This window comes from Hylobates moloch, unplaced genomic scaffold (genome assembly GCF_009828535.3).
Source record: "Hylobates moloch isolate HMO894 unplaced genomic scaffold, HMol_V3 SCAFFOLD_2, whole genome shotgun sequence".
In the NCBI taxonomy this organism is placed as follows: domain Eukaryota; kingdom Metazoa; phylum Chordata; class Mammalia; order Primates; family Hylobatidae; genus Hylobates; species Hylobates moloch.
The window spans coordinates 166,915,718-166,941,310 of NW_026652277.1; the positions used below are offsets into that span (position 1 = coordinate 166,915,718).

General features: G+C 45.5%; 2 protein-coding genes and 1 pseudogene across 13 annotated transcripts in view; 1 reads left to right on the top strand and 2 right to left on the bottom strand.

Moving 5' to 3' along the window:
- The window catches only part of DYNLT1 (dynein light chain Tctex-type 1), a 241,327-nt gene that overhangs the window by 80,322 nt on the left and 135,412 nt on the right, over positions 1 to 25,593 (bottom strand). The window lies entirely within an intron of this gene.
- SYTL3 (synaptotagmin like 3) overlaps positions 1 to 25,593 on the top strand; it is a 117,672-nt gene that overhangs the window by 72,790 nt on the left and 19,289 nt on the right. For all 11 annotated transcript variants that reach the window (XM_058435639.1, XM_058435638.1, XM_058435641.1 and 8 more), the window contains one exon: positions 6,652 to 6,786. In XM_058435639.1, coding sequence (XP_058291622.1) covers positions 6,652 to 6,786 — 135 coding nt within the window. The remainder of the gene's footprint in view (positions 1 to 6,651; positions 6,787 to 25,593) is intronic.
- LOC116474444 (archaemetzincin-2-like) lies at positions 6,882 to 8,822 on the bottom strand (annotated as a pseudogene).

Here is a 25,593-nt window from a genome sequence, read left to right on the forward strand (position 1 = left end):
ATGCCACCAGCTGTTGCTTGCAGAGTTGATGTGACTGCCCTGGTAGGCTGGACAGAAGTGGTGTCCCTTCTCTGTGGCTGTGGACTCCACTCAAGCTGTCCCCAGACAGACTGTCCTTTAGGTGAGGGTGTGAGGTCAGTCCCCCTCTCCTGCTGGAACTTGCACACAGCCTCTTGAGAGTTCACGTCCTGCCTCCCGCTCGAGCCCAGTGTGCCCCTCTGTAAAATGAAGAGGATAATTAATACCTATTCTGCCCACAGCACAAGGTTTTGTAAATATCTAATGAGATAATGTAGTATCTTGATTTGCTATCTAAGTCATCTAAATATTTTATCTAAATTGCCAGCGTTGACTGTGATGTGCTGGACTCTGTACTAATAGCTGAAGTAGGCTATCTCATTTTATCTTCATAACCCCCCTCTAGGGTAGGTATTGCATGCAGCCCCGTTTTACATGTAAAGAAATGGAGGTTTAGATTAAGTCACATGCCAAAGGTTGTGTAGCCAAAAGAGAACTGAACTCTGGGGCAGTGATTCCCAGCTCTTACGAGTATAGGAGTCAGTGTCACTGGGGCTCTTAAAATGCAGATTCCAAATCAGCTGTGGAGTGGACGTGAGATGAGGAACCGCAGATGCATTTTTGGTGAACTCCTGGGATCTGGCAAAGTCTATGCTGTGAAGTTCTCAGGCCACACTTTAGGAGCGAGGTGTCTAGAAAGTTTGAAATGTATTTGGCAGGTGTTTGAAATTCTATAACACAAGTATCAGCTCCTGTCAGCTTCCCGGGGTCTACAGAAGCTCCCTCCGAACTCCCTCCGGGGATCACTCCTTCTCCTAGTGAAACAGGTGGAGGGGAGGGTTAGCAACCATATGAAGCCTGTGTTCCACACATGGTGGCAGCATTTTTTCTTACCTACTTTATCACATTTAATTCTCACAAAAATACCGTGATGTAGATATTGTTACTCCCATGATAAAGATCCGCCGAGCCTGGTGGCTCATGCCTGTAATCCCAGCACTTTGGGAAGCCGAGGTGGGGAGATTGCTTGAGCCAAGGAGTTGGAGACCAGCCTGGGCAATGTGGGGAAACCCTGTCTCTACAAAAATACAAACAGCCGGGTGTGGTGGCACATGTCTGTAATCCCAGCTACTCGGGAGACTGAGGTGGGAGGATCGCTTGAGCCCGGGAAGTCAAGGCTGCAGTAAGCTATGGTTGCACCACTGCACTCCAGCCTGGGTGGCAGAGTGAAACCCTGTCTCAAATAATAATAAATTAAAAATTTAAAAATTGGCTGGGCGCCATGGCTCATGCCTGTAATCCCAGCACTTTGGGAGGCTGAGGTGGGTGGATCACCTGAGGTCAGGTGTTAGAGACCAGCCTGGCCAACATGGTAAAACCCCGTCTGTACTAAAAATACAAAAATTAGCCAGGCGTGATGGCGGGTGTCTGTAATCCCAACTACTCAGGAGGCCGAGGCAGGAGAATCTTTGCTTGAACCTAGGAGGCGGAGATTGCAGTAAGCCGAGCTCGTGCCGTTGCACTCCAGCCTGGGCGACAAGAGTGAAACTCTGTCTCAAAAAGAAAAAAAAAAAATCAAGAACCTGAGTTTTAGTGAGAGGTGTTAACCAACGTGCCTAATGTCACACAGTGAATGAAAGAGCCAGGAGCAGACCTGGGATTTGACTGAATTCTAAACTCTATGTTCCCATAAGAAGGACAAACGACGACCGCTGAAGAAAGAGGGTTCAGGAAGGGATTGTGGAAGCGTGAGTAATTCTCTTGCTTGAGTCACAGGAAACCACTCAGAGGCTAACACTGACTTGGGGTTAACCAGATGCCTGGCATTGTTCTCAGCATAATGCCCCTCAGAGGTATTTAGCCTTTGTGATCCTTAAGACAGCCCTATGAAGTTGGTACTATTCCTGTCCCCATTAAAGATGGGGCAAAGAGATGACCAAGAGCTAGGTGGAGCCTGCTCCGGAAACCAGCCACACCCTGTCCACGCCCCAGAGGTGGGACACATTCCCATTTGCACCGTGATGTGCTGTGTGGTGGCGCATCCCACGCAGCACAGGCTGGGCTTGTGGCGTTCTGCACGAGGATGGCCCGTGGGTCCTCGGCACACCCCCTCCCCTGCTGCACATGCACATGGCCCAGAGCCTGGCCGGGGTTGTCTGAAGGGCTAAGGGAGCTCAGGGATAGGAGTGGTGGGGTGCAGGGGAGATGGTGGGGAGAGAGCCGATCCAAGTAGATATTGTTATGCGTGTGTCAGCTTCTCAGCCATGCTCTTGGCAGGAATGCTTCCAACTTTCTGCAGGCCTTCTCTCTCCCCACCTTAATTGAGGATGTGGCTGGGTTGGTTTCTTTGCTTCATTTTGAGACCAAGTCTCGCTCTTGCCCAGGCTGGAGTGCAGTGGTGCTATCATGGGTCACTGTAGTCTCGATCTCCCAGGCTTAAGTGATCCTCCCACCTCAGCCTCCCAAATAGCTGAGACTACAGGGATATGGCACCAGGCCTGGCTGATTTTTTTTTTGTTTTTTTATTTTTAGTAGAGATGAGGTCTCTGTGTTACCCAGGCTGGTCTCAAACTCCTGGGCTCAAGCAATCCTCCCACCTAGGCCTCCCAAAGTGCTAGGATTACAGGTGTGAGCCACCACCCCCAGCCAGATAGGGCTGTTTTAAGAGACAGTTTAGCCAAATGTTTACAAAGTACTCAGCAATGATAGTATGATCTATAAATGCTAAATAACTATTGGGTTGAAATATAAGGAGTACATCTGTATTTATTTATTTTCATTTATTTTTGAGACAGAGTCTCATTCTGTTGCCCAGGCTGGAGTATGATGGCATAATCTCGGCTCACTGCAACCTCTCCCTCCCCAGTTCAAGTGATTTTCATGCCTCAGCCTCTTGAGTGGATGGGATTACAGGCATGCACCACCACACCCAGCTAATTTTTGGATTTTTAGTAGAAACGGAGTTTTGCTGTGTTGCCTATGCTAGTCTCAAACTCCTGAGCTCAATCGATCCACCTGCCTTAGCCTTCCAAAGTGCTGGGATTACAGGTGTGAGCCACTGCGCCTGGCCCAGGAGTACATCTTTAAATAGAACATTCGTCAGACTGCAGTTATACATGCCTTAGCTGGGGAGCTCACCAAAATTCCTCTCATTTTCATCAGAGCTTGTTGGAGCATCTTGTCAACGTTAATTATAGAACACAGTGGCCCTGCTTTGGAAGTAGGGGATGCTGGTGCCCGGGCACCTTGCAAGTGGCTACATTGAGGCACAGAAGTAGTAGATAACTTTCTTTCTTTTTTTTGAGACAGGGTCTTACTTTGTCACCCAGGCTGGAGTGTAGTGGTGCAAACACGGCTCATTGTAGCCTCAACCTCCTGGGCTAAGGTGATCCTCCCACTTCAGCACCCCCGGAGTAGCTGGGACTACAGGGGTACACCACTCTGCCCAGCTAATTTTTGTATTTTTTCTAGAGATAGGGTTTTACCATGTTGCCCAGACTGGTCTTGAATTCCTGGGCTCAAGTGATCCTCCCACCTTAAAACCACGCTCTGACTTGGGGATGTTAACTGAGAAGACAGCTCAGGATCTTTCCCACACCACTTCTCTGACTGTTAAGTTTGAACCACATGTTCTGAAAACCCCCTTCTAAAATGCTCACTGAAGCATGTGGGCCAGAATTCTTCACCAAGTGAATTCTCACCTCTCCTGTGCATTCCACTGGGATTTCATTGTATGTGTTATGAATGGACAATATTGACCTATATAGGCCATAAAAACATGCACCTGTTAAACAGGAAGGATGTCTAAAAACCGTCAGGAGGGGCTCTTTCTGGGGAGGGGAACTGAGGACAGAGGTGGAGGAAAAAGATTTTCTCTCTTTTCTGTTTTTTTTTGTTTTGTTTTGTTTTGTTTTGTTTTTTTGAGTGGAGTCTCGCTCTTTCAGCCAGGCTGGAATGCAGTGGAGCGAGCAATCTGGGCTCACTGCAACCTCCGCCTCCCGGGTTCACGCCATTCTCCTGTCTCAGCCTCTGGAGTAGCTAGGACTCAGGCATGCGCCACCTCGCCCAGCTAATTTTTGTATTTTTAGTAGAGACAGGGTTTCTCCATGTTGGCCAGGCTGGTCTGGTCTTGAACTTCTAACCTCAGGCGATCTGCCAGCCTCGGCCTCCCAAAGTGCTGAGATTACAAGTGCGAGCCACTGTGCCCGGCCAGCTATTCCTTTTTAACAGCTACTTTTTTTTTTTTTTTTTTTGAGACAGAGTCTTGCTCTGTCGCCAAGGCTGGAGTGCAGTGGCACGACCTCAGCTCACTGCAACCTCCGCCTCCCGGGTTCAAGTGATTGTCCTGCCTCAGCCTCCTGAGTAGCTAGGACTACAGGCATGTGCCACTATGCCTGGCTAATTTTTATATTTTTAGTAGAGACAGGGTTTCACCGTGTTCGCCAGGATGGTCTCAATCTCCTGACCTCGTGATCCACCCGCCTAAGCCTCCCAAAGTGCTGGGATTACAGGTGTGAGCCACCACGCCCGGCCTAACAGCTACTTTTTGAGGCTTTTAGTTCATGCTGTGGAGTTGCTCTCCACTGAGGTTGACTCAGTTTACCTGACCACTGGCAGGGCAGAGCCACCTGTTTTCCAGCACTCTTGCCAGCATTCAACTTTGTACCTTTTTTTTCCCTCAAAATGTTTATTAGAGTAAAATACACATAAGACTTACCATCTATGCCATTTTAAGTGTATAATTCGTGGCATTGAAAACACTCCTAATGTTGTGCACCTGTCACCACCATCCATCTCCAGGACACTCTTCATCTAGTAAAACTCAACTTTATCATTCTTAACATTTGCCAATCTAATAGGCAGTTATTTAAAATGTGCCTTTCTTTAACTGCAGGTAAGCTTTTTCTCCTACTTTTTCCTCTGGCACACCTTCATTCTTGAACCCCTCTCATTGGATCTTCTGGCTCTTCCAGCCTCTGGCTCCTTCGCTGTGGCTTTGATTGACACTTCTGTCACACCTTTAGTGTCCCCTCAGACAACATCACACGTCCCCTGTGTTCGCGATCTGTGTCCACGTGTCTGTAGGTCTAGGATGTTTCTGTTTAACCGTCACCAGCTGCTCCAGGTGGAAGGCCTTCCCTCTCAGGCTTACCCCAGCCAGCCTCAGCATGCTCTTGGACGATTGCAGCCCCACTGAAGACCATCCTAGAGGCTTGCATGCTGGATAAACTCTCCCTGGCCTCTTTCCCATTGACCTGGCTGGTGCTTCTATTTGAATGGTGTCTGTCTTTCTATTAGCTAGTGAGCCCTTGGAGGATGTTTCATATTCTCTTCTCTCTTCCTCCCCTTCTACTCTTCCAGCCCCCAGAATTTAGCGTGGTGGTGTGAATATAATGTTGCTTAACAAATAAATGTCTGTAGGAATTAAGTTGGCATTCTGGGGATGGAAAGCATAAATAATTTGGAGGTAATCCTTTCATTTGTTCTATCATATTCTATCACTTAGTATTTACTTCCTGAAAATTATGACTGTGGGGCAACTGTTGTATTTCTGAGTTCTGCTTTCAACCCAGCACCATAAGCTAAAGTCGCCACTTGGAAACTGTATATTTTCAGTCATTAAGAGGTTTTCCCACCTTGCCCGTTGTGTTTATTGCGCTCTGCAGGCACTGTCCAATGGAACTTTTCTGCAGGGATGGGAATGATCTTTATGTGAGCTGTCCACACAATGCCCAGGGCTGTATGTGGCCACGGAGCATTTGAAATGGGTCTAGTGCAACTGAGAAGTTAATTTTGTTTGCTTTCAATTAATTTAAGTAGTCATATGTGGCTAGTGACTACCATATTGGAAAACACAACCGTATACATCATAGAAGTGTCAGCTTGGCTGTGTGTGGTGGCTCACGCCTGTAATCCCAGCACTTTGGAAGGCTGAGGCAGGTGGATCACTTGAGGTCAGGAGTTTGAGGTCAGCCTGACCAACATGGTGAAACCCCATCTCTACTAAAAATACAAAAATTAGCCAGGTGTGGTGGCACATGCCTGTAGTCCCAGCTACTTGGGAGGTTGAGGCAGGAGAATCGCTTGAACCCGAGAGACGGAGGCTGCAGTGAGCCAAGATTGTGCCACTGCACTCCAGCCTCCAGCCTGGGTGACGGAGCAAGACTCCGTCTCAAAAAAAGAAAGAAAAAATTTTAAAAGCATCAACTATTAGCAAAGTATTTTTAGAAAATTTAGAGACATATTTTGATTTTTCCCTTTTTATAAGCATCTTAGAGCTAAAACTCTGCTTATCAGGCTAATTATTATATATCAAGTGATTAAATGCCAGGACCATTTATTAAGGCTAAAATTTGGACTTCTTTAAGACTTTTACTAATCCGTGAGTCATCCACCCATCACTGTTCATGACTCTCCCAACTGGATGTTGTCTGTTTCTGGGCCCTGTGTGTGTGCGCGCGTGCGTGTATGCGTGTGTGTGCACGCACACATTTACCAAATGCAGGTGTGTCCTCCTACTGAGAAGTTTGCATGTTAGTAACATCAAGTCATAGATGCTTGAAGTCACCACATTTGAACAAAACCTAACTGGGATGGAGACTATAATGTTAATTTTTGTTTTTCCTTCTCCAGAAGGTCAGTGCACCAAATATTCTGAAACCTCTCAATCAAGAGGATCCCAAATGCTCTACTAACCCTATTTTGAAGCAACAGAATCTACCATCCAGTCCGGCACCCAGTACCATATTCTCTGGAGGTTTTAGACACGTGAGTCTCATTCCAGTGGTTTTTTTTTTTTTTTTTTTTTTTTTTGAAAGCTTAATGTACAAGTAGTTATTTCAATTACTCCTATTTGAAGGTCCTTACATTTGGAGAACAGCAAGGCATTTTATTATCCATCCTTCGATTCCTTAAAGGCTTCCACAGGTTTTAGTAAAGTTGCATTATCCTCAGGCCTGTGTTTTGGAGTTACTCCAAGTGTGTCAGCAGATTCATTATCAATCCACTCCACCAGTGCTTTGTAGCTTTCTGCAATGCAGCATTCTGCAACTCGTGTAAACAGATATGGCAAGAGGGCGCCAGTCAGCTTCTTCCCAGTGGTTGGAGCCTTGCGTTAGGCATGCAAGCCACTGACAGTGTCGCAGTCCACATGTGTGTCCAGTCTCATGGGTTAAAATCTTACAGGATCAATGTAGTGGAACACTAGTTCTTTCCAGAATGTAATAGTTATCAGAAATTGAATAGTCAGTCGAAGATGTTTTCTGGCACTTCCTCCCTTTGCCTTCATAGCACAAGCTATAAAAATCACTGCCATACTTAGCAAAGCTGAATATCCCTACACCATCTGTCAAAGAGGCCTGTCCAAAGACAAAATTTCAGGAGTCTCTTGGGTAAAGATCAATCATTGTTATCTCCACCGCATAGGCGTCTTCAGGTTTCTTCTTTTTTAAGAACTTCAAGATGTCCCCTGCATGAACTTGTAAGCTTTGTTTGTGAATTATCATTGACTCTAAAGGAACACCTCATTGCAGAAACAGGAACCAGTTCTAGGACTTTTGCTCTCAAGCCATAGAAGTATGTCTCCCAGTAGGCCTTGAGCCATTTAATAGATTCTTCATTGATAATTCTGGTGTTTCCTAGAGATCTAGCAGACTGAATATAAGTACCGCATTTGTCTGGAGAGAGAGTCTTTCTGTAAGGGCCACTGAAGTTGTTCAAAGTCTTGGGGAGCCTCTGGATGGGAAGTGATCTAATATGATTGGGAATGCAAAGTAATGGGTCCAAAGAGATCACTGGCTGGCTGGAAGCCTTCGTTCATTCAGCACTGTTTTCCCCAGCATCTAATTTCCCATACTGTGACACAAGGCCTGGGTTCTTTGAGATAAGAGCTGTTTTCAGTGTCTGTTCAGAGTGCCGTACTGTTTGCATAATGACAGATCTCTTCTGTTAACATCGTGTTCCTAGGTTGAGCTGTCTTTTTTTTTTTTTTTTTTTTTTTTGAGACAGAGTCTCGCTCTGTCACCCAGGCTAGAGTGCAGTGGCGCGATCTCAGCTCACTGCAAGCTCTGCCTCCCAGGTTCATGCCATTCTCCTGCCTCAGCCTCCCGAGTAGCTGGGACTACAGGTGCCCGCCACCATGCCCAGCTAATTTTTTTGTATTTTTAGTAGAGAGAGGGTTTCACCTTGTTAGCCAGGATGATCTCGATCTCCTGACCTCATGATCTGCCCGCCTCGGCCTCCCAAAGTGCTGGGATTACAGGCGTGAGCCACTGTGCCCGGCTGAACTTTATTTTAATTTTATTTATTTATTTTTTGAGACGGAGTCTTGCTGTGTTGCACAGGCTGGAGTGCAGGCTGGTGCCATCTCAGCTCACTACAGCCTCCGCCTCCTGGTTCAAATGACTGTCATGCCTGTCTCCTGAGTAGCTGGGATTACAGGTGCCCACCACCATGTCTGGCTAATTTTTGTACTTTTAGTAGAGATGAGTTTCACCATGTTGGCCAGGCTGGTCTTGAACTCTTGACCTCAAGTGATCTGCCTGCCTCGACCTCCCAAAGTGCTGGGATTATAGGCATGAGCCACCGCACCCGGCCTAGAACTTTCATTCTTCCTTTTAAATGGGTCAAACAGGTGTTTGGCCATGAGGGTTTATTAGGAAGAAGGCATCCTTCTGAGGTTTTTACCTTATAAGGATGGACATAGCTGGGCCTGGCGGGAAAACTGTTGTGGAGGGACTCTTCACCCACCAGGCCTCAAGGCCACCCACTCACCTTCCAGGGCCGTTCTCATGTGCGTGCCTCATCCAAGTACTCTTTTTTGTTTTGTTTTGTTTTTGAGATGAAGTCTCCCTCTGTTGCCCAGGCTGGAGTGCAGTGGCACGATCTCAGCTCACCACGACCTCCGCCTCCCAAGTTCAAGCAATTCTGCCTCAGCCTCCCGAGTAGCTGGGATTACAGGCATGAGCCACTGTCCCCAACCCCAAGTATTCTTGATATGTGTGGCATGGTTATGACATCAGTAGACAAGGGGAGGGATGAGCTGTCACCTTGTGAGAGAAACTGGAATGTGACAATAGAACTTGGAAGTGATATTTTACTTAGGTTGGGATTTGGGGAAACCCTTGCTATACTTTGAGAGTGGTTTTCTTTTTTACATCTTATGGTGAACATTTTCATACATATAGAGAGTAATAAATATTGGTGTCTTTTGATTTTGTGTGTTTTTAATTTTGATGAAGTCTGATTTGGCAGCATGTTCTTTTACGGTTAAGTCTGTCGCGTCCATCCGCAAGTCATGAAGATATTCTCCCATGTTTTCATCTAGAAATTTAGAAAAGTTTAGTTTTTACATTCAGGGCTGTGCTCCAGCTCATTACTATTTTTGTGTGTGGGTGAATGGTGTAAGGTAGAGATTGGGGCTCATTTTTTTCCGTATGGATATTTAGTCAGCCTAGTACCATTTGTTTAAAAGAAAAAAAAAAAAAAAGACTATTATATCCCCCAGTGACTTCGGCATGTTGGTTGGAAATCAAATGTCCACATAAGTGTGGATCTCCTTATGGACTCTGTTCTGCGCCAGTGATCTCTTCGTCTATCCTTATGCCAAGACCACACTATTCTGAGTACTGTAACTTTATAGTAAGTCTTGAAGGTGGATACTATAAGTCTTCCAATTTGGTTCTTCTTTTTCAAGATTGCTTTGTGATGTTTTAAATGTACTCTCTGTGTATAGGTAGGCATTTTAATTCATTCGTTCATTCATTTGTTTATTAAAAAACATTAAGGCCGGGTGCAGTGGCTCACGCCTGTAATCCCAGCACTTGGGGAGGCCGAGGCGGGTGGATCACGAGGTCAGGAGATCGAGACCATCCTGGCTAACATGGTGAAACCTCGTCTCTACTAAAAAAATAAATAAATAAAACACAAAAAATTAGCCAGGCTTGATGGCAGGCGCCTGTAGTCCCAGCTACTCAGGAGGCTGAGGCAGGAGGATGGAGTGAACCCGGGAGGTGGGGCTTGCAGTGAACCAAGATCACGCCACTGCACTCCAGCCTGGGCAATAGGGCGAGACTCTGTCTCAGAAAACAAACAAAAAACATTGAGTGTTTACTTTTTGCCTAGAATTGTGATGCATGGTACAATAGATGGATTCTTAGATGAGGGGCCATGATGCTTCAATGAACACTTGTGTTAGTCCATCCATGTTGCTATAACAAAATATCACAGGCTGGGTAATTTATAAACAATAGAAATTTATTTTTCATGATCCTAGACACTGGAAAGTTCAGGATCTCAAGGCATGGACAGGACTGGTGTCTGGTGGTCTGTTCCTCATAGATGGCTCCATCTAAGTGTCTTCTTCACATGGTGAAAAGGATGGAAGGGCAAGAGGGTCCAGTGCTGTGTGCAGCCTCTTTTATAAAGGCCTGAATCCCATTCACTAGAGCCCCGCCCTCATGACTTATTCCATTCCCAGAGGCCCCACCTCTTCATACTATCATGTTGGCGATTACATTTCAACATGTGGATACTTGGATCTTTCAAGCTGCCTGCTTAGCCCCTTTCCAAGTGTACTTTACTTTCTTTCTTTCTTTTTTTTTTTTTTTTGAGACAGAGTCTCGCTGTCGCCCAGGCTGGAGTGCAGTGGCGCGATCTTGGCTCACTGCAGGCTTCGCCCCCCGGGGTTCACGCCATTCTCCTGCCTCAGCCTTCTGCGTAGCTGGGACTACAGGCGTCCGCCACTTTTTTAGAGACAGGTTTCACTGTGTTACCAGGATGGTTTTGATTCTGACCTCTGATCCCCCATCTTGGCCTCCAAAGATTACAGGTGTCCTATGTAGCTGTTAGATATAAAGGAATAAGTACATTCTATGTCCTTGTACTTTAACCAAGATATTTGTGCTGAACGTGTTCACAGGCACGTTGCAGCTTGCAGCCTATGCCCCTTCCTTATTTGGAAGTACTACTTTTCTAAGTCCTTTTGCAAGCAACTTCCTCTTTTCCTTTGTTCTCTATTGCCTATACCTATTTTAAAAAGTTTTAAATTATTAGCCAGTCAGGTTTTAGATTGTAAGGTCTGGCTCCAGCTGGTGGAGACAAAACACAGTAGCGGGGACAAGCTGCATAAAGGATAAAAATTGCTTCCCTCCATTGTTCAGGTGTGCTCTCATCATCGTTCCATCTGTGAGGAGCACCCTTTCTGCAGAAAGTAAAATTGCCCTGCTAAAAAAACTTTTTGTCTAAATGCTAATTTTTCCTTATTGTACTAAGGAACAAGCATTCTGTTTCTAAATAAACATTTTACTTATAACAAAATGGTGGCCCGTATGGGGATACACTCCTCCAGGGGCGGTCTCTAGTCCTCTCTCATGAGGAGTTGCCCCACTGCCTCGTTGCGGTGGCCTCTGGGGTAAGGAATCGAGACCCACCCCGTTTGACAAATAAACCTGGACTCTCAGCAACGCAGAAAGAAAGCAGCTGGTAACCTGGAGTAAAGGGTCCTCACATACCACGTGGACCAGGTAACCTCATGCATAAGACAAGGAAGGAAATACCGGAGGAGCTGGTAAAGTATTTCCTTGGTGGTCAGGACTAAGGAAAGAAAAGCCGGGGGGCGGTAAAGCATTCCTTGTTTAGGACATAACCAAGGTAAGAGAAACCGCAGGGTCGGTAAAGCATTCCTTAGGACTGAAGAAAGAAAAGCCTCTGGGGCCGGGCGCGGTGGCTCACGCTTGTAATCCCAGCACTTTGGGAGGCCGAGGCGGGCGGATCACGAGGTCAGGAGATCGAGACCACGGTGAAACCCCGTCTCTACTAAAAATACAAAAAAATTAGCCAGGCGTGGTGGCGGGCGCCTGTAGTCCCAGCTACTCAGAGAGGCTGAGGCAGGAAAATGGCGTGAACCCGGGAGGCGGAGCTTGCAGTGAGCCGAGATTGAGCCACCGCACTCCAGCCTGGGTGACAGAGCGAGACTCTGTCTCAAAAACCAAACAAACAAAACCAAGAATGCCCTGGGGGGGGGGGCGGGTTGGGGGGGGGGTGGTGAAGTATTCCTTAGTTGGGGTGTCTTAAAGGTTAAAAAGAGGTGAAAAGTCCCCATTAGGGGAGAGATTAAACATCACACAAACCTCCAGTAGTGAAAAAGATACTCGGGCCGGGCACGGTGGCTCACGCCTGTAATCCCAGCACTTTGGGAGGCTGAGGTGGGTGGATCACGAGGTCAGGAGATTGAGACCATCCTGGCCAACATAGTGAAACCACGTCTGTACTAAAAATACAAAAAATTAGCCGGACGTGGTGGTGGGCACCTGTAATCCCAGCTACTCGGGAGGCTGAGGCAGGAGAATAGCTTGAACCCGGGAGGCAGAGGTTGCAGTGAGCCGAGATCACACTATTGTACTCCAGCCTGGGCCACAGAACGAAACTCCATCTCAAAAACCAAACAAACAAAACTAAAAGTCTTTTAGCACAGGTACTACCCCTAGAATTTCCAGCACACCAGCACCAGCCTGGGGACCACGTCCTCATCAAAAAAGAAAAAGAAAAAAAACTCAAGCCAGCCTAGAAGGACCCTACCTTGTGCTGCTAACCACCAAGACTGCCTTTGCACAGCACAAAAAGGATGGACACATCATACCCAAGTCAAAAAAGCATCATCACCTTCAGAATCATGAGCCATTGTTCCAAAGTTATCTCTCTTTTTCTTTTCTTCCCTTTACTTCCCATCTTATAACTAATTTTTGTTGTTGTTGTTGTTGTTGTTGTCGTTGAGATGGTGTCTCACTCTGTCGCCCAGGCTGGAGTGCAGTGGCGCGATCTTGGCTCACTGCAAGTTCTGCCTCCCAGGTTCACGCCATTCTCCTGCCTCAGCCTCCCGAGTAACTGGGACTACAGGTGCCCGCCAGCACGCCTGGCTAATTTTTTGTATTTTTAGTAGAGATGAGGTTTCACTGTGTTAGCCAGGATGATCTTGATCTCCTGACCTCGTGATCCACTCGCCTTGGCCTCCAAAAGTGCTGGGATTACAGGCGTGAGCCACTGCGCCTGGCCAACATAACTAAATCTAACTCACCTCAAGTTATTACTTTTAATGCCTGTTTAATTATGCCTTATAAAGATTTACATAACCAAAAACAGCTTACTACTTCAGAAAAATATCTCTGTCCCTCTTGGACTTCCTCAAATTAGGAAGACATAGTAAGTTCCTGTAAGAATACTAGTAATCCAGAGAGTAGTAGCTGCATTAGTAAAAATCAGACTCTTGTCCTTCTGAAACAAAATCTCTATGTTCTGCTTAGTCTAATGTCCTAGACAACACTAAAGGTTTAAAATAGACTGCTTCCACAGGTCTTCGTCAGTCCTTAAATCCATATATCCATTTCACCAAAAGAATTACTCCTAGCTGTCAGTCTCCTTCAACCACTCCATCAATCACTCCTCCCAAGCACAAGGACAAGACCGAAGTCTCTATGGTAACAGTAAAAAACCTAAGGCAAACAATAGCAACGAAGACAAGGTATCAAAATATAAATGCCTGGCTAAAATGGATGAAATATTCCATCCGCACTCTAAATAAAAGCGACTGTTAGGCTTGTGCACACGGTAGGCCAGAGGCCCAGGTTGTCCCCTTTCCACTCGGATAGTCCTCTAATCGACAAGACATAGACTGCATAGTAGGTGCTTTTCAAAATCCCACAGCCTAGGATAGTAAACTATGCCAGACTCTCTCTGCTGTTTCCTAAAGTGCAGTACCCTGCAGGTCAGCCCTCAAGGGCCATCCAGCCTCCATCTTCCAAGACCAGTTTTACCTCATGTCTCCAATGACGAAGGAAAAATTTGGCGTACCTTAAAGACTTAATAGGATGCAGTAACGTCAGGCACTTCCAAGAGCTAACCCATCAGTCCACCCTTATTCATCCCCAAGTGAACGTATGTTAGTATTATAAAAAAACTTTTACTAGACACTCTGCCAAATAATTAAAGCAGTACTTATGCTGTAGTTCAATTGGCTATCCCTTTTATTTACCCTGGCATTTCATCAACCAAAAAAACTCTCTTTTAAAAACTCAAGCAAAACAGCTAAGCCAAAATATATTTAAAAAGTTTAAAAAGGGAAAAAAAACACTATAAAATCAAAAGGAGGGAATGTAGAAAGTAAAAAGTTTCCTCTTCAGTTTCCCTTCTGGTAATAATAATAATGTTAAAAATAATAATTTCTTTTAAAGACTAACTTCCTTCAAGCCTCCTTGCTTTGTGCTAATAACTCTTTGTTAAGCCCTATCCTGTGTAGCTGTTAGATATAGAGAAATAAGTACGTTCTGTGTTCTTGTACTTTAACCAAGATATTTGTGCTGAATATGCTCACAGGCACATACAGCTCGCAGCCTATGCCTCTTCCTTATTTGGAAATATTATTACTTTTCTAAGTCCTTTCACAAGCAACTTTCTGTTTTCCTTTATTCTCTATTGTATATACTTTATTTTTTATTTTTTATTTTTTGAGACAGAGTCTCGCTCTGTCACCCAGGCTTGAGTGCAGTGGCCCGACCTTAGCTAACTGCAAGCTCTGCCTCCCAGGTTCACGCCATTCTCCTGCCTCAGCCTCCCCAGTAACTGAGACCACAGGCGCCCACCACCACACCCGGCTAATTTTTTTGTATTTTCAGTAGAGACGGGGTTTCACTGTGTTAGCCAGGATGGTCTCCTGACCTAGTGATCCGCCCTCCTCAGCCTCCCAAAGTGCTGGGATGACAGGCGTGAGCCACCGTGCCTGGCCGCCTATACCTATTTTTAAAAGTTTTAAGTTATTAGCCAGTCAGGTTTTAATTTAAATTGTAAAGTCTGGCTCCAGCCAGTGGAAACAAGACACCGTAGCAAGGCCAAGCTGCGTAAAGGATAAAAATTTCTTCCCTCCATTGTTCAAGTGTGCTCTCGCCATTGTTCCATCTGCAAGAAGCACCCTTTCGGCTGGGCGCGGTGGCTCACACCTGTCATCCCAGCACTTTGGGAGGCTGAGGCGGGCGGATCACAAGGTCAGGAGATCCAGACCATCCTGGCTAACACGGTGAAACCCCGTCTCTACTAAAAATACAAAAAAATTAGCCAGGCGTGATGGCGGGTGCCCTTAGTCCCAGCTACTCGGGAGGCTAAGGCAGGAGAATGGCGTGAACCCGGGAGGTGGAGCTTGCAGTGAGCCGAGATCACGCCACTGCACTCCAGCCTAGGCAACAGAGCGAGACTCCATCTCGAAAAAAAAAAAAAAAAAAAGAAGCACCCTTTCTGCAAAAAGTAAAATTGCCTTGCTTAAAAAAAACCGTTTTGTCCAAATGTTATAGTACCAAAAAGCATTCTGTTTCTAAATAAACATTTTACTTATAACAGGGGTGGAGGGGTTGGGATGAGACTGTGCCTTCACAGAGAGCCAGTGGGCCAGTTTCCACTGATCTGCCCAGGGTCCCACTAGATTTGACTCTAAGCTCCTTCAAGGGCCAGAATCACATCCTTGTAGCCCTAGAAACCAACACATAGCCAAGTACGTGGGCTTGGATCCACCCCCTGATGGTCTGTGGGATCCTGTGTGACCTGCCCGCCACTCTGCCCCGACCTCACCAGCTCTCACCTACCCCATTGCTCATTCCACTCAGCTGCAGGGCCATTCACTGGTGCTGGGACCCCCAGACACATCCCACCTCCAGGCATTTCTGTACCCTTCCCTCTCCAGACATCACATGTCATGCAGTCGCTTCCTTTAAGGCTTTGTTCCAAGCCACCTTCTCAGGGAGCTCCCCCTGCCCCGCTCTCCCCACCTGCTCTATGTTAATCCATGTCCTCACCACCCCTGACATGCTATAGAGTTGGCTCATCTGTCACCTCCCCACTAGACTCTTAATTCCCAAGAGCTGTGTCCAACACAACTGGCCTCAATAAATGTTTGTTGAGTGATTGAGTTAATCCTAATCATAGTTACCGTTTATTGAAAGCCCAAGGCAGGTGCTTCACAGCTCAGTTATTCTCACAAAGATCTTGTTATGGAAGGTGCTGTTATCCCATTTCACAAATGAGGAACCTGAGGTTCACAGAGGTTAAAGCAACTTGCTGAGGTCCTGAGCTGACTATAGAACTCTGATGCAAACCAGGGCCCTGGGGAGTCCATACCGGCGAGTCCAGGCTTTTCACAAAATCCCACGGGCATTTTGTACTCTTATGTTGAGCAGTTTTCCTGACCCATGCTGCCTGGTTCAGCTTCACTCACTCGGGGCCAATCCACACACAGAAGCAGGGAACCAGGATGCTAGCCTAGGGAGAGGTGGGGTGAGCAAATCCATCTTAGTCCCTTTGCTGCTTAGGGAATTTTTGTTGGGAAACAAAAAATTGTTTTTAACAGCCTCATCAGTGGCGTATGAGATTATGCAATTCCCCATATACTCATTAACTTTGAGTATTAATCAGATTTTACACATACACACACAGATGATGTTAATTTTATAATTATTAACTATGCCTAACTAAATCATAGTGCAAATTCAGTAGGGCTCTCTATTCTCACCCATTTTTCTAAAGTTTTCTCTGATTTGTGACCTTAAAATTTATAATCATGTTATTATGCATTTAATCGTAACCTGTTCCCTTTAGGCTGAAGCAGCATTTGTTTGAGAAAACTGAACTCCCACAAAACAAACCACTGATTATTGCTTCTTGCTAAAGGTGTTGCCTTCCCTTCTGAGAAATATTTACATTCTCTGAGAAACAAGGATTGGAGTAAAAACAAAAAACAAAAAACCCAGCTTATTAAAATTCCACTTATTACAGAAGTATAAAACCAGATCTAGACAACAAATAGGGAAAATCGTTTAACCTCCCAAGTAGGCAAATCAGTGCAAAATTAAAGCAAGCTGCTATTTTGGGACTGTCCACTTTAGTAAATTTTAAAAATAATAGAGCTCAGTGTTGGTAAGGTGTAGGGTAGCAGGCGTTCTTACAAACTGCGGGGTGAGCAGAAACTGTTACAACTTTTCTAGAGGGCAATTAGCAATAGATGCCAAAAGCCTTTACATGTTCTCTTTAGTTGAAGAACTTCAGTCACAGGAACTACTCTTTAAAAATTATCATGAATGTTGGCCAAAATGTGCATACATAGATGTCCCAGACAGCATTGTTTGTAATTGTTTTAATTTTGAAAAACTGTCAACAACGGCCGGCGCGGTGGCTCACGCCTGTGATCCCAGCACTTTGGGAGGCCGAGGCGGGTGGATCACAAGGTCAGGAGATCGAGACCATCCTGGCCAACATAGTGAAAACACGTCTCTACTAAAAATACAAAAAATTAGCCGGGCGTTGTGGCGGGCGCCTGTAATCCCAGCTACTCAGGAGGCTGAGGCAGGAGAATGGCGTGAACCCGGGAGGCGGAGTTTGCAGTCAGCCAAGATCACGCCACTGCACTCCAGTCAGGGCGACAAAGCGAGACTCCTGTCTCAAAAAAAAAAAAAAAGAAAAGAAAAACTGTCAACAACCAAAATGTCAAGAGAAAGTTAAATTATGGAGAATGTGCACACAGTATTATTCTAACTGTATAAATTTCAAAATCAGGTAAAACTAAACAGTAGATTGTTTGGGGGATATATTCATACGTAATAAAATCATCGGCTGGATGCAGTAGCTTATACCTGTAATCTCAGCACTTTGGGAGGCCAAGGCGGGTGGATCACCTGAGGTCAGGAGTTTGAGACCAGCCTGACCAACATGGTGAAACCCCATTCTACTGAAAATACAAACATTAGCCAGGCATGGTGGTAGGTGCCTGTAATCCCACCTACTTGGGAGGCTGAGGCAGGAGAATTGCTTGAATCTGGGAAGTAGAGGTGGCAGTGAGCCAAGGTCGTGCCATTGTACTCCAGCCTGGGCGACAAGAGCAAGACTCTGTCTCAAAAAAATAAAAAAAGTATAAACCATCAAGAAAATCAAGGATGATTAACAGACAATTTGAAATAGTGTTTCCTGGAGACAGGAATGAGAGGGGATTTGATAAGGGGGGCGGCGTTCTGGGGTGCTTCTGAAGTCCTGGTGATGTTATTTTTCTTAAGCTGAGAGTGGGCATGTGGAAGTTAATTTTATAATTGTTTAATCCCTATACATTATATGTGTTCTTTTGTTATACATTTCATGGCAAAAAAAAAGGAAATGAAAAATCAAATGATTTGCTCAGCTTACAAAGGGCATCCACATTTTGTGGCATCTTTTAAAGGCTGATAATCACTAAGCTTACCATGCATAGGCATGAGGTTCTAAGTCTTTTTCCATGTGTTAACTGATTGAACCTCACCATGACCCTATGAAATAGATCCCCATTTTCCAGATGAGGAAACTGAGGCTCTGGAGGGTAAGATAATTGCTGAAGATCACACAGCCACTGAGTGTCAGGGCCGGGCACTGGAAGGCTGCTGTGCGGCCTCATCACTCACCATCTTAACCACTTTGCAAAAATGTTCTCAGTGTGTTCTTACCCGGATTTATTATTTTTAATTTAGCTGCGGCTTCAGTTGACTCTGAGTTTTCTGCCCTTGTGAAATAAAAGGGCATGAAACTTAGCTTGCAGTTACGGGAGATAAATTTGTGACCTTCAGAGAAAGTCACTGGCAGAAGCCTCCCTGCCTGCCTTGAGTTTTTCCTTTGCTGTTACCCAGAATGACTTTCTTTCAAACCCAGACTGTGCCAATGGCTTTAATAAAAGTCAGGCTGAGTTTTGGGTTGCTCTTCTGGGCCAGCATCTTTTGGTTGACTCCATTTGCTGCATTCAGCTTGTAACCTGCTCAAAGGCTCTGTTCTGGCTCCAGAGAAAGCAGAACCAGGAGCCCTGCCAGGGCGATGGTGGTGGAGCCATGAGTCATCTGGGAAGGAATGCACTTGATGGACGAACGTGCTCTGCTCTCCTTTCATTATGAGGGTGTATCCTCCCTGTCCCTGCTCAGCAGATGCAGAGGTTGAACTACTCAGAGACATGAGCATACGTTATGGCCCAGAGATTTAGGAGCCCAGGTCCACTTCCAGGTCTGCTTCTGATGTGTGATGCAATTTGGGGCATGACTCAATCTGCCTTGACCTTCGTTTATCTACTTATAAAATGATGAGTAATGACAGTGCTTCCTGGATGCTTTATAATTCTGGGTGCCAACCTGGACAAGCTCAGCTGTGCAATTTCTTTCTACCTGCACACCAATAGCTGCACAACCAAGGAGCAAGGTGCATGGCAGGGCAGCCCTAACCCCGGGACACTCACGCCTGCATGCTGGAGATTAGGCCTGCCCTGTTGTGTTCCCAAGTCCAACTGTGCCCAGCACCGCCCGGTAATCCTGATGTCTTTTCCTGATTAACACAGTTTTTTTGCTCTCCACAACAAACATTTCACACCTCCTCCAGTCTTTTCAAACCTGCTCTTCCTCCTCACTCTCAAATCTCCCTTTTTACTCTACCAAGAAAGAAAAGAATCAGTTTGAAATTTCCCAATCCTCCTGATAGCAAAATTAACCAACCGCATTTGCACCCAAGTGACTCTCCTTTCCCCGCCCACAGTAGAAGAAGCTGATGCCTGCAGCAATACTTGGGATCCTGCCCTCCCCTGCCTTCTCTGTTCCTTATTCTATTGCTTGTCCTTCCTCTCTCTTATGCATTCAGCCTCTACTTACCTGGACCGTTAAACACATTCAAGTCTCCTGTAATGAAACATCTTCCATTCCCCTCCAGCTACCACTTTTCTCTCCCCACCTCAGCTAATCTTTTTATTTTGTTTTGTTTTGTTTTGAGATAGAGTCTCGCTCAGCTGCCCAGGCTGGAGTACAGTGGTGCGATCTCAGCTCACTGCAACCTCCGCCTCCTGGGTTCAAGCGATTCTCCCACCTCAGCCTACCAAGTAGCTGGGATGACAGGTGTGTGCCACCATGCCCAGCTAATTTTTGTATTTTTAGTGGAGACAGGGTTTCGCCATGTTGGCCAGGCTGGTCTCGAACTCTTGACCTCTAGCGATCCGCTCACCTTGGCCTTCCAAAGTGCTGGGATTACAGGCGTGAGCCACCGCACCTAGCCCCTCAGTTAAGCTTTTATTAGTTGTCTGCCCTTGGCATTCCCACCTTTCCCCTCCCGCTCACACAGCCCTCCCTGTCTGGCTCCCTGCAAAAGAAGGCCCCTTCTCTTCCTGCCCTTCTGTACATTCATATTTCAGCTGTGTCTCATCTAAATAGCACAGTCAGATGTTTTTAAAAATCCAGTCATTGACTTTTTTTGTAGTATGTAACCTGTTCTAGTTTATTGTAACTACTTTTTTCTCCTGCTCTGTGTTACTGTCTCTACCCCCTTCTTTTCATCATTCTTTTTGGATTAAACAAGTCTGGCTTCTACCATTTCTGGGGGGCAGTAAAATGGTTAAATCTTACTGTTGATTCCGTCATAGGTAACAGATCCTTTTTTTCTCTACCATTAAGATTTTCTGTTTGTCTTTGATTTTAAGCAATGTTATTATGATGTACCTATGTATAGTTTTTTTAAAAATATTTTTCCTCTTAAATCTGTGGTTTATTGTTTCTCATTAGTCTTTAGAAATTCTTAACCATTATCTCTTCAAATATACCTTCTGCCCCATTTTTCTCTCTCTATGAGTGTCCAAACATATACTTTTTCATTATGTGCTGTATGTCTCTGTCCCTCTCTCTCTGTCTCTTTCTCTCTCTCCCATCTTTCTGAGATGGGGGTCTCATTCTATTGCCCAGGCTGGAATGCAGTGGCACAGCCCTAGCTCACTGCATCCCAGAACTCTTGGGCTTAGCAGTAGCACGCACTCACTATGTTGTGCAGACTGGTCATGAACTCCTGGCCTCAAGCAATCCTCCCACCTTGGCCTCCCAAAGCACTGGGGTTACAGGCATGAACCATGGTATTTGGCCCTGTATGTCTCTTATACTGTTTATTTTTCATTCATTTTTTTTTCCTCTGTGCTTCACTCCAAATATTTTCCATTGACCCATCTTCCAGTTTACCAGTCCTCCTTTCAGCTAAGTCTGATCTTATGTTAATTTAATTTGTGGAGTTTTTCATTTCAGTTGCCTTACTTTTTAGGCAACTTTTTTTTTTTTGAGATGAAGTCTCACTCTGTCACCCAGGCTGGAGGGCAGTGGTGTGATCTTGGCTCACTGCAACCTCTGCCTCCCGGGTTCAAGCAGTTCTCCTGCCTCATCCTCCTGAGTAGCTGGGGTTATAGGTGTGTGCCATCACACTTGGCTAATTTTTGTATTTTTAGTAGATTCAGGTTTCACCATGTTGGCCAGGCTGTCTCAAACTCCTGACCTCAGATAATCTACCTGCCTTGGCCTCCCAAAGTGCTGGGATTGCAGGCGTGAGCCACCAGCCCAGCCAAGGCCTTAATTTCTGTTTGATTTATTATTATAAATTCTAGTCCTCTGGAGAAATTTCTCTTTGATTCTTTATATTCTGGTTCTCTGGAGAAATATATTCTTGTCATATATTGTCTTGATCATATTAGTTACTGTTATTTTAAAGTTTATATCTTTCAGTGCCAGTATCAGGATCACCCATGAGTCTATTGTTATTGTACATTTTTTCCTCTTTGTTTTTGGTCACTTACTCTTAGATCTTAGACTTAGGATGACCAACCATCCCAGTTCACTCAGGACTTGCCTGGTTTTAGCAGTTCAAGTCTTGCATCCCAGGAAATTCCTTAGTCCTAAGGAAACTGGGACACTTGCTTACTTTTTAGTCCTGGTATGCATGGCAATTTTTTACTGAATGCTGGACATTGAGTATGAAAAACTGGGATAATTTGAGATTCAAAAATATTAGGTTGCTAGAAAAGTAATTGTGGTTGGACCATGAATTTTATATAATTATAACTTGGCTCAAACACATCTTTATTAATAAAAGTAGGATCCATTACAATCAACACATTTTTGCCAAAGAGAAATGAGTTTGCTTATTCCTGTACCATAAAAATCTGTGCTTCGGGATTCGACGAACTCTTGGAAAGCATTTTCTGTATCCCGGTTGTGATTTCCCTGCACAAAGTTCTCATGATGCTTGAAGAAGTGTTAGTCTGTTGGCGAGAGGTCAGGTGAATATGGTGGATGAGGCAAAACTTTGTAGCCTGATTTGTTCAACTTTTGTTTTTGTTTTTTGTTTTGAGATGGAGTCTTGCTCTGTTGCCCAGGCTGGAGTGCAGTGGTGCTATCTCAGCTCACTGCAACTTCTGCCTCCTGGGTTCAAGTGATTCTCCTGCTTCAGGCTCCCAAGGAGCTGGGATTACAGGTGTGCACCACCGTGCTCAGCTAATTTTTGTATTTTTAGTAGAGACAGGGTTTCACCATGCTGGCCAGCTGGTCTCGATCTCCTGACCTCAGGTGATCCGCCTGCCTTGGCCTCCCAAAGTCCTGGGACTACAGGCGTGAGCCACCACGCCTGGCCTTGTTCAACTTTTGAAGTGTTGGTTGTGTGACATGCAGTAGGGCGTTGTCATGGAGAAGAATTGGGCCCCTTCTGTTGATCAATGCCAGCTGCAGGCGTTGCAATTTTTGGTACATCTCATTGATTTGTTGAGCATACTTCTCAGATGTAATGGTTTCGCTGGGATTCAGAAAACTGTAGTGGATCAGACTGACAGCAGACCACCAAACAGTGACCATGACCTTTCTTTGGTGCAAGTTTGGCTTTGGGAGGTGCTTTGGAGTTTCTTCTCAGTCCAACCACTGAGCTGGTCATTGCTGGTTGTCATATAAAATCCACTTTTTGTCATACATCACAATCTGATTGAGAAATGGTTCGTTGTATAGAATAAGAGAAGACAACACTTCAAAATGACGATTTGTTGGTTTTCACTCAGCTCATGAGGCACCCACTTAATGAGCTTTTTCACCTTTCCAGTTTGTTTCCAATGCCGAACCATCATAGAATGGTCAGCGTTGAGTTATTCAGCAACTTCTTGTGTAGTTGTAGGAGCAGCTTCGATGATTGCTCTCAATTGGTCGTTGTCATCTTCCGATGGCCGCCACTACACAATCCTCATCGTCAAGGTTCCCATCTCCTTTGCAAAATTTCTTGAACCCCCACTGCACTGTATATTGCTGGGCCAAATGCATTGTGGATGTCGCGGATTGTCTCTGCTGCTTTACCACCCATTTTGAACTCAAATAAGAAAATTGCTCAAATTGCTTTTTGTCTAACATCATTTCCATAGTCTAAAATAAACATAAACAGCAAATAATCCATTATTAGCAAAAAAACATAAAGCGAGAAATGCCCATTAAAATGATGTATAACAACCACATTTATTCAAGAATGTATTCCAATATCAAATGGCAAATTCCAACAATGCAAAACCCGCAGTTATTTTTGTACTTTTATTATGCTTCATAGAGAATTTACTTTTGCTCTTAACATACAGTTAGAGTGGAGGCAAAGAATCTTTATCTAGTCTGGGGCTGAGCTGATTCAAAACTGGATTTCCATTGATGAAGACAGGTCCATTTCTTCCTCCTAGTAAGGAAGTCTTTGGAGGATCCCAGCTGAAGGTCTGGATATTTACCAAGCCCCTTCCCTGTGATAATCCTGAAGGCCAGTTTTTTCCTCTGTAGTAAGATGAAACTGCTGGAAGCATTCTTCTTTTGAGATGGAGTCTCGCTCTGTCACTCAAGCTGGAGTGCAGTGGTGCGATCTCGGCTCACTGCAACCTCCGCCTCCTGGATTCAAGCGATTCTCCTGCCTCAGCCTCCTGAGTAGCTGGGACTACAGGTGTGTGCTACCATGCCCGGCTAATTTTTTTATTTTTAGTAGAGATGGGGTTTCACTGTGTTAGCCAGAATGGTCTCAATCTGCTGACCTCCTGACCTCATGATCTGCCCGCCTTGGCCTCGCAAAGTGCTGGGATTACAGGCGTGAGCCACTGCGTCCAGCCAGCTGGAAACATTCTTACGCTTCTCAGCCCCTCAGCCACAGCTTCCAGTTCAGCAAATGCCTTGAGGAAAAGGCGGCATCTGGGTACTCATGGATTTGCCCTGTCTCTGGGACCTTAGCTCCTCAGGCTCCCCATGACTTCGTAGCCTTGAATGCTGATTTTGCCCCCCAGTCCCGTTAGACTGCTGAAAACTCTGCTCAGCTCCTCAGTCTCTTTGCCATTTCATTTAGATTGACATCTTGGTCATCCAGCCCTTGGACATGCAGCTGTAGTAATTCAATGTGTTCCCGATACAGGGAGAGTCAAGCAGGTCAGTAGAATAGAATCAAAAGTCCTGTGTTGCTTACACAGGGACCTGTGCCTTGAAGTGAAAGGCAGCTCCGGGTGTCAGGCTGACTTCCATGTGCTTCTCCTCGGCATCTTGGCCTCCTGCATCCTGGTGGTCTTGGCAGCTCTACAATGTCTTGAAAGCGTGTGTAACACCATTTAGTCTGACGTAGCCTGAAGCTGAGTCCCATGACAAATGCTGTATTATTCATTAGCCTCTACGTTCATCCACCTGGTTCTTCTCTCAGGCTGCTCACACCTTTTGCCAAGCTCCTGTATCCCTTCTCTTCTATCTTCACTTCTCATACCTCACTCACTCATGCTGGCGCACCAGTCCATGCTTTTTTTTTTTTTTTTTTTTTTTTTTGGTAGAGAGGGGGTTTTACCATGTTGGCCAGGCTGGTCTCAAACTCCTGACTTCAAGTGATCTGCCTACCTCTGCCTCCCAAAGTGCTGGGATTACAGGCATGAGCCACCGTGCCTGGCCTATGCCTTTTTGAGTGTGTAAAAATTTTACATTGTTTTCCATTTTAACAGTGGAATGGTGTTGGCAGGTGAGATTTTTCAGAGCCAGTAACTGGACGTGGTGAAGCTTATTTTGTCCTTGGCATTCATCAATTCAGGTTCCAACCTGTCTGATGACTTGTTGGTATTGTTTTTTGTTTGTTTGTTTGTTTTGAGATGGGGCCTCACTCTGTCGCCCAGGCTGGAGTGCAGTGGTGCGATCTCAGTTCACTGCAACCTCCGCCTCCCAGGTTAAAGCAATTCTTATGCCTCAGCCTCCCAAGTAGCTGGGATTACAGGTACGTGCCACTTGCCTGGCTAATTTTTGTATTTTAGTAGAGACGGGGTTTCACCATGTTGGCCAGGCTGGTCTCGAATTCCTGACCTCCAGTGATCCACCCGCCTTGGCCTCCCAAAGTGCTGGGATTACAAGGGTGAGCCACCGCGCCTGGTCTCAGTTGGTGTTGTTTCGATTTTATCTTTCCCTCGTGGTTTTGACTTTCTGCTCCCAGGCTTGTTTCTTTTTTTTTTTTTTTTTTTTTTTTGAGACGGAGTCTTGCTCAGTCGCCCAGACTGGAGTGCAGTGGGGCGCTCTCCACTCACTGCAAGCTCCGACTCCCGGGTTCATGCCATTCTTCTGCCTCAGCCTCCGGAGTAGCTGGGACTACAGCTGGGACACCACCATGCCTGGCTAATTTTTTTTTTCGTATTTTTGGTAGAGACGGGATTTCACGTTGTTAGCCAGGATGGTCTCGATCTCCTGACCTTATGATCCGCCTGCGTCGGCCTCCCGAAGT